Source organism: Ipomoea nil, unplaced genomic scaffold (assembly GCF_001879475.1).
Source record: "Ipomoea nil cultivar Tokyo-kokei standard unplaced genomic scaffold, Asagao_1.1 scaffold2704, whole genome shotgun sequence".
NCBI lineage: Eukaryota > Viridiplantae > Streptophyta > Magnoliopsida > Solanales > Convolvulaceae > Ipomoea > Ipomoea nil.
In genome coordinates, this window is record NW_017619132.1 from 361,849 (window position 1) to 375,746 (window position 13,898).

General features: G+C 37.5%; 3 protein-coding genes across 10 annotated transcripts; 2 read left to right on the forward strand and 1 right to left on the reverse strand.

The window, feature by feature from the left end:
* Nucleotides 1-653: 653 nt before the first annotated feature.
* Nucleotides 654-3,210, reverse strand: LOC109156086 (RING-H2 finger protein ATL39-like). The gene is made up of 3 exons (XM_019303911.1): nucleotides 2,526-3,210; nucleotides 1,790-1,887; nucleotides 654-1,284 (listed from the first exon to the last, which is right to left on the reverse strand). Exons 1-3 carry the CDS (start codon nucleotides 2,682-2,684, stop codon nucleotides 924-926), a joined length of 618 nt encoding a protein of 205 aa, XP_019159456.1. The 5' UTR covers nucleotides 2,685-3,210; the 3' UTR covers nucleotides 654-923.
* A 4,960-nt stretch (nucleotides 3,211-8,170) lies between these two features.
* Nucleotides 8,171-9,223, forward strand: LOC109155810 (ethylene-responsive transcription factor RAP2-13-like). Its single transcript, XM_019303463.1, has 2 exons — nucleotides 8,171-8,222; nucleotides 8,261-9,223. The coding sequence occupies exon 2, from the start codon at nucleotides 8,266-8,268 to the stop codon at nucleotides 9,136-9,138; it is 873 nt and encodes a 290-aa protein (XP_019159008.1). The 5' UTR covers nucleotides 8,171-8,222; nucleotides 8,261-8,265; the 3' UTR covers nucleotides 9,139-9,223.
* A 962-nt stretch (nucleotides 9,224-10,185) lies between these two features.
* Nucleotides 10,186-13,768, forward strand: LOC109155557. Of its 8 annotated transcripts, none has more exons than XR_002049913.1 (3): nucleotides 10,186-10,419; nucleotides 10,515-10,631; nucleotides 10,719-10,784. XR_002049913.1 is itself a non-coding variant. In XM_019303148.1 (3 exons), the coding sequence occupies exon 3, from the start codon at nucleotides 11,847-11,849 to the stop codon at nucleotides 13,527-13,529; it is 1,683 nt and encodes a 560-aa protein (XP_019158693.1). In that variant the 5' UTR covers nucleotides 10,286-10,419; nucleotides 10,515-10,631; nucleotides 11,824-11,846; the 3' UTR covers nucleotides 13,530-13,768. The 8 variants fall into 8 exon arrangements, 7 of the variants coding, with proteins under 7 accessions (XP_019158693.1, XP_019158698.1, XP_019158694.1 ...); XM_019303148.1 differs by lacking the exon at nucleotides 10,719-10,784 and adding an exon at nucleotides 11,824-13,768 and having other exon boundaries at nucleotides 10,286-10,419; XM_019303153.1 differs by lacking the exon at nucleotides 10,719-10,784 and adding an exon at nucleotides 11,839-13,768 and having other exon boundaries at nucleotides 10,286-10,419.
* The last annotated feature ends 130 nt before the right edge of the window (nucleotides 13,769-13,898 follow it).

Consider the following 13,898-nt stretch of genomic DNA (forward strand, 5'->3'; position numbering starts at 1 on the left):
TTATCTTATCTTTTATATATATATATATATATATAAGCTAACATAAAATATATATCTTTAAATAATTAGAATTAAAATGACAAAATTCATAAATATGCAAGGTTATCCTACATTACCTAACAAAATGAAGGGAATCACATTCCCTTCAAAATCCTATGTGGAGGGAATGTTGCATTCCCTGGGAATGTTATATTCCCTCAGAGAAAATGAACCAAACATAGGAATGTAAGCTCGGGAATGTCACATTCCCTTGGTTATATAATATAACCTGAACCAAACGCCCCCTAATTACTATCTAGTTAACCCATGGTAAATCTTTTTTACCCAAATTTTACTACATTTTTTACTTAAATAATTTGTGGTGAAATTGATTGATATGTAGTCATTTGCCTATGACCTTCTAGTTTAGTGGCACGAAGTGGCTCTCCCATATAGAAAGTCACGAGTTTGAACTTCAGTGGAGACGATATTGACTTTTTGTGCTTCAGTGAGTTGAAAAAATAGTTACGAATTGTATTGTAACAGAGTCAATAATCAAGCTTACTAACAGTTCAAATTGTTGAGCTATTAATTGACTTTATAGGTAGACATTCTTGTTCAAATGAATTTTACAATAAAAAGAAACTGAAAATGTGGTCAAACTGAAAAAAGACTGATCTGAAATTTTGTATCCAAGTTTATGCAATGATAGTATGAGAGTGGGAAATCAGTAACATCAAAACAAGATACAGAATTTCCAGAATATCACTGTATGGACCTCTATTAGAACTCAGAATGGACTGCAAAAACAGCTGACCTAATAAATACAGAGCTGAAAAATATTTACACAAGTTAATTATACCAGCAAACATCAATATCATTCTGGGGAAGAAGCAAAGGGAAATGCCATTCGTTCGTCGTAAATTAACACAGTTCTCCTTCAGTCATGATCTTGGCACTGCTGCTGCTTCTGCAGAACCCGCAGGTTCGATTTCTATTGCAACGGATTCCGTATCTCTTTCGTTACTTGCATCAACCTGTGAACGCTCAGCAGTAGGAAACAGCAGTAGTTGCCGGGAATGCCCCATTGAAACCTCGGAACTATCAAAGGATTCGTCTTGCCCGAGTATTGCAGGGTGTCTTTGTTTTCTTTCAGAAGAGTTTCTTACAGAGAGGCGACAAACGGGGCAGGTGGACTGTTTTCTGAGCCATATATCGATGCAAGAGAGGTGAAAAGTATGGCCACATTTGGGCATGATTCTCAGAACTTCCTTCTCTTGGTACTCAGCAAGACATATCGTACACCTGGAACGCAAATTGCTAGCTCAGCCTCGTTAATGGGCAAAAAATAACCCATCGAAAATGCATTAGAATATATCAAATTTCAAGTTCGATACCTAAATAACGAGAAAACGTTGGAACACACATCAGGCTGAAAACCCATGGCCATTAAGGGGCAAAGTGCTGGCCAGATTGGTTTTTCTGGCCAAGAAGGGGTTCAAACTCCCGACCTCTCTTATCTTAAAGGACAAGAGTGCACAGCCACTCACGCCAACCAAGCTGGTTAACCAATCTCCTTTAAACTAACAGTTCTATTAGATTAAATACCCCATACATATACTTGCACCTCTTATATCTAAAACGAGCATGAGTATCCATATGCATTTACACGCAATGAAGTACTCCATGATATTCTGAGTCTACGTTTGTGTTCCAAGAATGACAATTGATTATCATTGTGGTGCTTACAATAGCTGTTAATAAACTGAATAACGTCGCATTTCATAGAAGTATAACTTGAGGCACTTACTGTGTGTCTTCAGAAGAACTGAAAGCTTCGGGGTGGAACTTCAGGGTCGGAATTGCAGCAACCACAACTGGGTCAAGACCATTATTTCGATGCTCTGGCTGTAAATCAAGAATAGTGTTAGCAAATCATACATGTCATTATGGCACAAGAAATCCAACATCAAAATAACATAGTCAAACAGGTTACAACTTTAACATAGTCAATCTTGAACTATGCACACCATGACAATTTGGGTAACGCCCCATCACAAGCGCTTCCACGGCCCTTTCCCTAATAATCTGCGGAGGAGGTAAATCCCGGGATGTGTGAATGGAACAAACACATCACGAAAATTGACAAGAGCCCAAGTAACAGGTACCCACCAATACTTGACTCACCCCAACCTAAAGCATTCAATTTTCGATTTGTCTCTTTGTTTTTAGGTGAAAGAAAACAACTTATTGCCCAGCTCTAATAATGTCAAGAGCAATAGGATAGGACTATGTGGTCTAGCTAGTGGTGGAAGATGTTGACTGCCATTTTGGTATTGCAGCCATTAAGGTTGTTGTTGAGGCAAAGACTTTTGGCCGGCAAAGTTGACACCCATCCAGGCTTGATAATAAACATTATTTAATTCTAATGCTTAAACAGATAATCATGGATCACCAGCAATGACAACAAAACATTAACCATAAATCAAAAGAAGAAGAAAAACGAAAAAACATATTGAAACCATGGAAGAAACAAACATACATACCAGTTCAAGATCAATTCTTGATTCAATCTCAAACATTTGCCTTGACTGCCGGCGGCGAAGCCTCCCACAAATCAACCTAGTACACACAAATACTATGAAAGTTGCACTCATCCCAAACCCAATGACTGTGGTAATCAGATTCATCCCTGACCCCAACATCCTCACCTCACCTCAGCTTTCCTAGTCTTTAAAAAAACCAAATCTCAAACACCCAAAATTCAGCACAGTTCTCTCAATCCAAACAAACAGAGAAACATCAGCTCGATATACAGAAAAGAGAAAATGGGGAATGGTTGCCCAAAGGAAGAATCTTTGGGGAAAGCATTATGAGAAATCGGAAATCAGTAAATAATAGAGACAATCAAGATTCACTGATGAGCAGCAGAAGAATAATTAGTATGACTACTACAAAGTGTAAACACATAAAGCCCAGATTGAGATTCACCCTAAAAATCCAAACTTTAGTCAAGAAATGTACACAATTTACGAGATGAGAAGCAGCCAAATGGAATTCTAATCCCTTTGGGTGGACTCGAAGCTAAGACGGAAAAGACCTGGTGGAGGGCCATCAATGGATGGTGTTAGATGCGAGAAGAAGAAGCACTACAAGCCTTGCGTTTCATTTTCCCCTTGGCTTTGCTGTTTTGGACTCGCATATCAGTGGGGTCAACTTGCCTCCTTCCTCTCTCTCTCTATATATATGTATACTATAATTGTATTGTCATCCAACATTTACTGGTAAAAAGACAAATAATTATAAAATTATAGAATTATTTATTGACTTTTTAAATTTGAATCAATTAATTGATCCTTCATTGATTAAAGTTTATAATAGATATAGTAACATTATCCATATCTTTTTAGTTTTTACTGTCTGGAGTAAATTTGCGGTTGGAGCAACTTTTTGAGGTTGCCGGAATTTTGGCGGCCCAAAAGGGGAATGATAAAAGTGGGAATCTCAGAAGATTCATTTCAGTGAAGCAGATTCTACTACGTTTCTCCGAGTTTCTTTCACTGTTTTCTTTTTATCTTCCTTTTGCTTGATCCACGTGGTGATGACTATAGTCTATACTCTATACTCTATAGGGACACTTTTTCTTTCTGGGCTGATTACCACTTTTGGATAACGCCCAGATTTGTGCCATTTCGTTTGTGACACCTGCATCCCTTGTCCACTCTTTTATAGCCACATTCAATAAAATATAACAATCCTTTAACATTGTGCAATTTCTTGTCGCATAATTAAAGGTTATTTGTAACTTCAGTCGAGTTGGTTGATTAATTGCATTAATAATTATAAAATTTTAAATTTAATTCTTTGTGAGATCTGTCTGTTAAATTATTAATTTAAAATTATAAAACAAGTTTCACTGAAAAATTATAAGACAAGTTTCACTGAACATATCATCAAAAGTTAGATACAGATTGATTGATGAGGGTTTGATATATTATTTTGGATTATGATTATGACACTAAACAAATTGCCCACATAATTAGGGCTTGTGTATTTGAATAATAGCCCAGAAGTTTCAATAGCTTCTTGGGCTTTCCCTGTGCGGCCCATTTTGGGCATTATATTATTCTATATACACGGTGGCACCAGGTGGCGCTCCGCCGCCTGCTTCCACTTACGGCGGCCAAGTTGCTGCGCGCCAGACGGGACACGGTCTCACAGAATTATGGGATTAATTAAACAAAGAGAGAGGAGTGTGATCCATGCATGCATTGTTAGGTTAGTCAAAGGTTAATTTTAACCTAATTAACCTATGCTTATGTATTCTTCCGTTTGTTGTCGGCCGGATTAGACTTGAATTCATCTCTGCATGACTCACTCAGACTGTAACACCTTTCTTTGACTTCCATAATTTATTTCCAATTCTGATGTGTTTTTGCATTTGATTTGTTGGGATTAGGACAGTTCCAGCAGCATATGAATGGGATTATTTAGTTAACCTACCTTAATTAATTGATTACCATGACGACAAAGCACTTAGCAGTTAACATTAGATCAACCTTAATCAACAACCACTGTAGTGTTTTTCAAGACTGGTCTTGCATGTGATGTAATAACTTGATTGTGGCCTAGCCGCCGGCCTAGCGGTAGTGGTAGTAATCTTTCATTATCAAACAATTAATGGGTAAACTAGTCGGGATAATTGATAAATGATTCGCTAATATACCGGTAAGATTAAAGAATATATTCCTATATGTATGTGTCATATATGCATGTTAAATCTCGATTAACAGTGTATATATAGTACTTCAAATTAAATTTAGAAGACACGATGGTCTGTTATATCACATGCATTATAATATGTGACACATGATCGTACTAACCTGTTCTCGATTGAACGATTCTGATTGCTCGCGAGTGTTTTGTCTCTCACCTTACTCTGCTCTCTCTGGATGGTGTATGAGGTATGTAATGTGAGCAGTGACCTTATATAACGAATGGTCATCTGGTTGTATGTCTTTAGGTCTCCTAAACCCTAACCAAACTCCTAATCATAATGGTAGTCTAACTATTAAATTATTAATGTTGCATCACATATCAAATACTAAATATTACCGTAACTTATCCTATTATTAAAATAATGATATAACATGAAAACGTTACGTACAGGTTGTTGTATATATGCGTTATGTTAAAAACCTTTCGGTTAAGTCTTCCTCGACCAACAAAATAATCTTTTTTTTTCTTTTATTTAGGAAGGGGTTGACCCACCAACAAAATAATTTAAACCCAAAAGGTATGAGTTTACTACAATAACGGTCTATATACGTTCATAGTCATCCCAATTTCTGTTTGAATTGTTCACTTTTTTTTTTTTTTTTTTAAATATATAAATGTAATTAACGAATTATCCTTATTAAAATTTGACTGAAATTTACGAACTTGTGTTACAATATTTTACATAGGTTGTACTATACAACATATCCTTCCATATGATTACTTAAAGAATAACAGGAATTTTGTATGTATCAATCATTAGTTCAGATCCTCCAATATAATGAGTACAAATGTTGCCTTTTCAAGCCACTGTGCTAGTATTAGTATATAGAGATAATTAATTAATTAGGGTTGCCAACAAGGGCAAGTTGATAAGTTCTTTGTTTATGACATTATTAGACCTTAATTCCAATAATTGAGGCTGCCTGCTTAATGATGTAACGTGACAGATACTTTTTGGCTGCTATTCAATCTAAAATGCTGCTATGCTTAATCGATACAAAATTTGACTCTATTCAATAACTCATTCTTGGCCTTGACAGTGACCAAGCCTTTTCTTTATTGAAATGTGAGTGTGATATATATACATCAGCCACTGCTCGAGAATGTGCACTAGTTCATCCATATATAGATTATATACGATCAGTTCAATTGAGAAATTGTTGACGGTAATCGAACTCGTGACGTTTTGATAAAAAAAATTAAGTTGCACCAGCTTAAGCATCTTTTTTTAGGCTAAATCATTTCACTTTTAACTCATTGAATGATAGTTTCATTATTTGTCAATTTGGACATATTGAATTTTGATCCGCGCATAAAATAATGCAAAAGTAAAATTTATCATTCAAATTTTAATTGTGATTTACACATCCAATATAAGTCATAATTTTTTTGAGTATTACTAACTTTGTTACAATGTAGTATCTGTTCATATTTATTTTCTTAACCTGTTGAAGCACAAAGAGTCAATACTGCCCTCACTATGACTCGAATCATGACCTCCCATTTGAGAGAGTCCTATATCAAAATTAGACCAATGCTACGTGTTGTTGAACCTATACGAGACACATGCTACACACTCACGGGATGAAACTAATCAAGCTGAACTAGTAAAAAAAAAAAAAAAAAAAAAAAAAAAAAAAAACTCAACGTTTTATCAATAAACTTGTGTCCGAAGTAAATGTCACACATCCAAAATTCCAAATCACTCTTTCTCCATTTAGGGTTTATAAATTATAGAATTTACTAGTAATGTTACGGTCCAAAGACTCTTTATAAGAAATATCAAAATATAAAGAATCTATGGCCGTACATGATTAAGCAAAGTCGGAATCCCAGGCAAATGAGACAATGCAACAACCTCTTCCTCCAACTTGTCATTTATTAAAACCTGATGATGATAAATACTAAAGTGGTTGTCGTTTAGCAATCAATAACCATGGAAAAGAGTTAAGCTTTTATCTTATTTTTGACATCACCATTTTCTCAAACGTTTATCGATGTATTAACGAAAACTAAATTCGAAATATACCAATTTAAAACTAAAATTAAACTTTCTCCCACTCAAACAAGAGTTTGATGAGCTAAAGAGCAGACAACAGTAGAGACACAAATAGGACCCCCTGGAGCCCCACAAATCATTCTCTGTCTACGTAAGTAATCCTTAAACTAATCATTCTGGCCGGATTTTGAATTTCGAAAACTATGAATATTGAATTATAATCAAACGTTTGTATAACCATGTCTAATTTCAAATTGACCAATTTGAAACCGTCCTCGGTTTTGTCTGCTTCTATCTGGTCTTTTATGCTTCGTTTGATCAATCAATAATGTGAGTTTGGTTCGTCAAGTTGTGTGCATTGCATGGCTTACAAGTTGGTTTTTGATGTATTGGCGCCCCAACTTGGAAGCATGAATCCACCACTCTCATATGGATGTAAATCACGGTGACTGAATAACTCAGTCGACATGAACTGTCCACTTTGAACATATCCCTACACTGTCACTGCCGAGGTTCAAACTTGGTCTCTCCCCTCAAATACAGCCTACTGAACCAGTGAGTTAAGCCTTGTGCGGGCCATATATTCATTCACTTGTTCATAAATAGTAACAATAATTATGAGAATTACTTTGATTTACGAAAAAATGGGCAACTGTTTTTTAGTTGACTCAATTAAAACTGTCAATTTGTAACTTATATAGTTTGATTAACAAGAAAGTCCGCAACCGCTATTCAAAGATGTGCTCTGAGTGAAGTTTTTATTGTGACCCTAAGCGGTAAAGGACCACAATAAAATAAACTAACTATCCCAATTAAATTGTCTATAACTGACGGATTCAAATGGCTAGATTGAGTGAATTGCTATCACTAGATTAGATAAAGGAAGACAAAATTAAAGAGAGGTAAACTAAAGGAGTAGTATATATATGTTAGCTGCAATTAATTAACCTCAAATTAAAGCTTATTATTAATGTGAATTATGAGAGCAGGCATGTAGACATAAAAGATATACGTTGAGATCGAGAGGTGGAGGATCCAATTTAATTTGTTAAGACATCTTTATCAGATCAACTCATTCTTGTTTTTATGTGCAGTGGTGATAATATATGCTGCGGAGAGTTCTTAGTTGCTACGCCTTCGCATATCAGGCCAACCTCATACATTCTGCATCCTGCAAAACGACTGCTAACTAAATTTAACAACTAAACAACAAACAAATAATTGATTGAGTGCCTGCATGTGCAGCTCAGTTGATCAGGGTGAAATTTGAGAATAATGTCACAGGATCCAGTCTTACATGCTTTTGTTTAATTAATAGTTAATAATTTATTATAATATGAACTATGAAGTATGTACTTGTTGAAGTAGGCTTATTTATAGCCACATGCAATGTTAGCTTAACGTCTCATGCACTTTGATGCTATTATATATAATACTAAACTAGCTAGTACACCTGAAAATAGTATAGTTACGTTGCTTAATTAACTTTGGTGATCAGATCAGATCAGATGATCATGGCGGCTTCTGAAACTCCTGTAATTACTACTCGTGCCGGCAAAAAATCTGCTACGCGGAGATTCGTGGGCGTACGGCAAAGGCCGTCGGGGCGGTGGGTGGCGGAGATCAAAGATTCATCTCAGCGTGTGCGGCTATGGCTGGGGACTTACGACACAGCAGAAGAGGCAGCTCGGGCGTACGACGAAGCCGCAAGAGCCCTTCGCGGGGAGAATGCTCGCACCAACTTTGCGCCGGCGCCGGCGCCGGCGAGTCCTAATTCATCACTCCACTCCGATCAGTCTGCAGGGTCGTCATCGGACGGTAATAATAAGCATGGGCTGAGCTTCTCTTCGTTGAAAGCCAAACTGAGCAAGAATCTGCAGAGTATCATGGCGCGGAGGAACTCGGAGAACAAGTACTCATCTTCCAAAAGCAGAGTGAGCGATCACTTCACCTTCGCCAGTATCTTCCACCTGAGGAACAGTTACAATAATTACCAGTTCCAACACGGCCCGGCGGCGGTTGACATGAAGAAGATGGAGAAAGCGGTGGTGCAGCCCAGCATCGTGGTGCCGTCTGCTGCTGCGGAAGAGGCGGCGGCGGCATATTATTGTTCCTGGGAAACATCCTCGGATTGCAGCAGCGAGTGGATGATGGGTTTCGGCCACCGGCAGCACATTAATAATCTGGACTCCGATAATGGATCTGAGGCTAGTGAAGCCGCCTTTCTTGGCGAACAGGACCCGCAGATGATGGGTGGGGGGTGGGGTAGTAGTCCGGACACCATGAGCGCTAGCAGCAGCGGTGAATTATTAGGTTCCAGGAGCAAGAGGTTCAAAGTCTCTTCATCCGTACTTGTTCCCCCAACCTTTACACAATCTTGATTAGTGTAACACCTGCTAAATCAAGTTGTGAAACATAGTCTTTCTAGTGTTGTTTACCTTAATTTCTTGTATGCTTTGTCAGCTATTATATAAAAGTGATGTTTATTTAATGCACATCAAAAAAGATTTGTAAATTATCAAAAAGGTTACAAGTTTGATTTTGTCAATACCTTTTCAGTCAAGCTATCACAAGTATCTGGTAAATGGTTGTTAACGCTTTAACTGTTAACTAATTAGGTTAATAGTTAAACTGGACAGCTCAATTAGTCATAGAGGTGAAAATTAAAAAGAATGATCAAGGATCGAGTCTCACCAGACCATTAATAATGGTCAAATAAGTTGAAATTTATTGATAGACTAATTATTTTATACCAAACAGAGCATAATCTTTTTAGTCTAATTTATCTTCTACACTTGGTAAGTTACTATATAAAAATGATATTTATTAAGTACAAACATTGAATAATGAGTGCGATCAAGTATGTTAATTTCGTTATTCCAACAAAGAAAATGCAGGCTCCTCGTGCACTTATTGAAGCAACTTTGGACGGTCTAATACAATGAAAGGATGGTTTTGTCGCTTTTGGTACGCTGCCCACGCTTCCAATAATGATATAATTTTTTTTAGTATCATTATTGGAATATTATTGGTACAATACTCACCATCACTAATTTTTTTTAATCTTTATTTGTCATATACTCCGTATATTAGCAAAGTTCTTATTTATAGGTTTAATAATTTATCCATTCAATTGTTTGGGTATATTTTATTTTAATTAAGATCGGACTCTAACTTACTACTCCATTAAAAATGTTACCAACCATTCTAAATTTTTTACTTCCAATCTTCTTCTTCTTCTTACGTAGTACACGGAGTATTTTCTAATTTGAAAATTAACTTTCTTTTTAATTAATATAGAGTGACTTTCTAATTATCTTTTTATCATTTTTAATATGTTATATTTGGACTTGAATTAATGAAAATGTTATGTTAAAAAAAAAAAAAAAAAATTCATCCACCATGAACGTACCCAAATTGTTCTGTCACAAAAAGGCAGTGCTTTTTTCCCAGCCCCCACACAACAGCCGTGTCAGAAGTCAGAACACCATTTCCTTGGTTCCATAAATACCAACTTTATTATTATTTCCAAAATCCCCTTTCAAATTCACTCAATCTCCATCATACATTCTGTAATCCTGCACCCACCTTCCCCTCTGGCCTCTACAGATTATAATCCGGATATGTAGAGAGACAAAGAATCTGAGGTGATAAAAAGACAGGTCTTGTACTCTTGTCTAGTTGTATGACTTTTTTCTTTTCCCCCTTTTCTTGTATAAAGATTTGAAATTTTTTCTTGGAATATATGGCCATATAGGGATGCTTCTTTTGTTCTCCTTGCAATATGGAAATACCAAGTTGATTGTCTTGTTCGGATAAAACTGTGTACTGTAAACCGGAAAAGCAAAACAAAAAAAAGCCTTTTAAAAGTCTGGTATGTATGCTTCTCTCACTACTTCAAAACTCTTCTGTTATCCTGTTACTCATTTCTTTGCCCAGAAACTCTCTTACATTTTTACAGGTACTCTTTATCTTTTGTTATGTACTCTATTCTAGTTAGATTTTTAGCTTCTTGAAACAATGGTTTTCTGGGTTGGGAAAGGCTAACAGTCAAGGATCAGAGGTGAAAACAGAAGTGGGTGAGTTGAAGGATTTAGGATCAAGCAATTGCAGGTGGTTTCTTCAGAATAAAGGGTGATTGCTTCAATCTGAGTCTTAAAGATTGCCTTTTTGGAACTGGGGTGGTGGGAAAAATTAGTTTTTTTTTTTTTTTTTTCAAAATGCTTGTTTATGGGTTAAGCCATTTTAGCTTTCAACTTGGAAATGATGATATTTTGAAGATTGATATAACTAGTGGCTGACTTATCATTGCTTGGGCTACTAAGTTCTACTGACTGATATTTTTTCTTGTAGAAATAGTGTTAGAATAGTCTTAGTGGCTCATAAAGTTTTGAATGACTTGAATGGCAGGCAATTTGAAGTACTATTAAATTCTACCTTCATTTTGTAGTCAAGGATCCTGTTCATAAATTTAGATACAGATCCTTGTATTCACAGCTGGAGATAGAGACTGCTACCTTCTCTTCAAAGCAAAGTCTCTTCCAATTTTTTCCATACAAGAAGTTAAAGTTGAATCTTCTAGAACAGAAAAGAATTTTAGATATATTGGCCTGGGTTTTTCTTAATATTTTGGCATTGCTTGGCCATTGGATTATATCTCTAGGAAAAGCAATCAAACTTTATACCTGAAAGGTAAAGTTATGAACTTTTTTGTTGTTCACTAAACATTTAAACTGCCCATTCTTTAGCTGAATTAGATTCTACTCGATACCGCCTACCAATGAGCTTTTTGGTTTTAGGATTGTTGTTGCATTCAGTGTCATCACCTCTCGTTTTAGTATGATCTTCTTTATCTCAATTTCTGCATTTTTAGCCCAATTTGCACTGAATGATTATTTTAAAAAGCTTTTTCGTGAACTTTTATGGGGCGGCTGTTGTTTTGCATATTCAGTGGATGTGCCCTATGTGACCACACAAGATTTGAGAAACTCTTTTGGCAAAAGCTTTCACTTTTGCTTATCTTGGGTCCTTATCATTTAGGCTTTAATTTGCTTTCTTTATTGTAGTTCTTTGCTGCATAGGCAGAAGTATGGTCCCATTAATGATCGGAAAAATGGCTGAATTTGGAGGGGGAAATGCTGTCGATATATTATCAGCTGAAGATTGGTTGTTGCGTGCACAAGAGCTCGTTCCAGTGGCACTGGAGACTGCACGAGGGGTTAGAGGATTCCCGGGAAGGTGGAAGATGATAATTTCAAAATTGGAGCAGATTCCATCGAGGTTGTCGGATTTGTCTAGTCATCCTTGCTTCTTAAAGAACGCCCTATGTAAGGAGCAGCTGCTGGCAGTAACGAAGACGTTGAATGAAGCGATTGAACTAGCTGGGATGTGTGTGAAAGAAAAGTACGACGGAAAGCTTCAGATGCAAAGCGATTTAGACACTTTGTCCGGGAAATTGGATTTAAATTTGCGTGATTGTGGGATTTTGATTAAAACGGGAGTGCTTGGTGAAGTTACTCTATCATCAGCTGCAGCGAGCTCTATTAGCAGCAATTTAAGGGAATTGCTTGCCCGTCTTCAAATAGGTCATCTTGAGGCTAAACATAGAGCTCTCGATAGCCTCCTGGAAGCCATGAAAGAGGACGAAAAGAATGTTATAGCCGTCTTAGGGCATAGCAATATCGCAGCTCTAATCCAGTTGCTTACTGCTACTTCGCCTCAGATAAGAGAAAAAACAGTCAGAATATTCTGCTCGCTTGCAGAATCTGGATGCTGTGAAAAATTGCTCGTTTCGGAAAGTGTACTTCCCCCTCTTATACGCCTCGTTGAATCCGGCACTCCCTTGGCTAAAGAGAAGGCTACCGTTTCTCTTCAGAGATTGTCAATGTCAACAGAAACCGCTCGATCGATCGTTGGGTATGGAGGCGTTAGGCCACTGATTGAAATCTGTCGAACGGGCGATTCTGTTTCACAGGCTGCTGCTGCTTGTACGTTGAAAAACGTATCTTCTGTGCCCGATGTGCAACGAGTGCTGGCTGAAGAAGGGGTTGTTAAAGCAATGATCAGTCTTCTCGATTGCGGTATTCTTCTCGGGTCGAAAGAGCACGCTGCTGAATCCTTGCAGAATCTTTCCTCGGGCAACGATGATCTCAAAAGACAGATTATATCCGAGGGCGGTGTTCAAAGCCTGCTAGTGTATTTGGATGGCCCGCTGCCTCAAGAATCTGCAGTCGGGGCATTACGAAACTTGGTCAGCTCGATTTCCATCGAGGCATTAATTTCGCTTGGCGTCCTCCCGAGGTTGGTTCGTGTACTCAAATCGGGATCGCCCGGTGCACAGCAAGCCGCTGCTACTGCAATCTGCAGAATATGCACATCATCTGCTACGAAAAAGACAGTAGGCGAGGCGGGATGCATCCCTCTTCTCGTTAAAATGTTAGAGGCAAAAGGAAATAGCACGAGGGAGGTAGCTGCTCGAGCGCTCTATACCCTGATGACCCTCGCATATAATTGTAGAGAACTCAAGAAGGACGATAGAAGTGTGCCAAATTTGGTGCAGTTGCTCGATCCAAGCCCTCAAAACAGCGCCAAAAAGTATGCGGTCTCGTGTCTTACCTTGCTTGCCTCGAGCAGGAACTGCAAGAGGCTGATGGTTTCGTATGGAGCTATCGGTTATCTCAAGAAGCTCACCGAGATGGATGTTCCGGGTGCTAATACGCTACTCGAGCTTTTGGAAAGAGGGAAACTGAGAAGTTTGTTTAGCAGGAAATAAATAATAGCCTTCTATGATGAATTCTCTCTTCTCCTTTGACTAATGCCATTATCTATCTGAAACAAATAGCCTCTTTTTACCATCTGCAAAGTGTAAGCTTAGCTTGTTAATCTAGCAATCCAAGTTGTTATGTAAACTGTAAACATAAACACCCCCCTGGCCCCCTCTATTGGTTAGAGAATAATGTATATATATAATTCTATGATTTCTCGTTTAGTATACTAGTTGACAGATGGTTATATTCCTCCATGCTCTATGAATGCTGTGTTTTCTAATGATTTGCATTATATACATGCATTGTTAGAGCATCCCCAATAGGGATTTTAGCTCAGATTTTAAGGAGGTTGATCCTGGGTGGAAGAGAGTGTT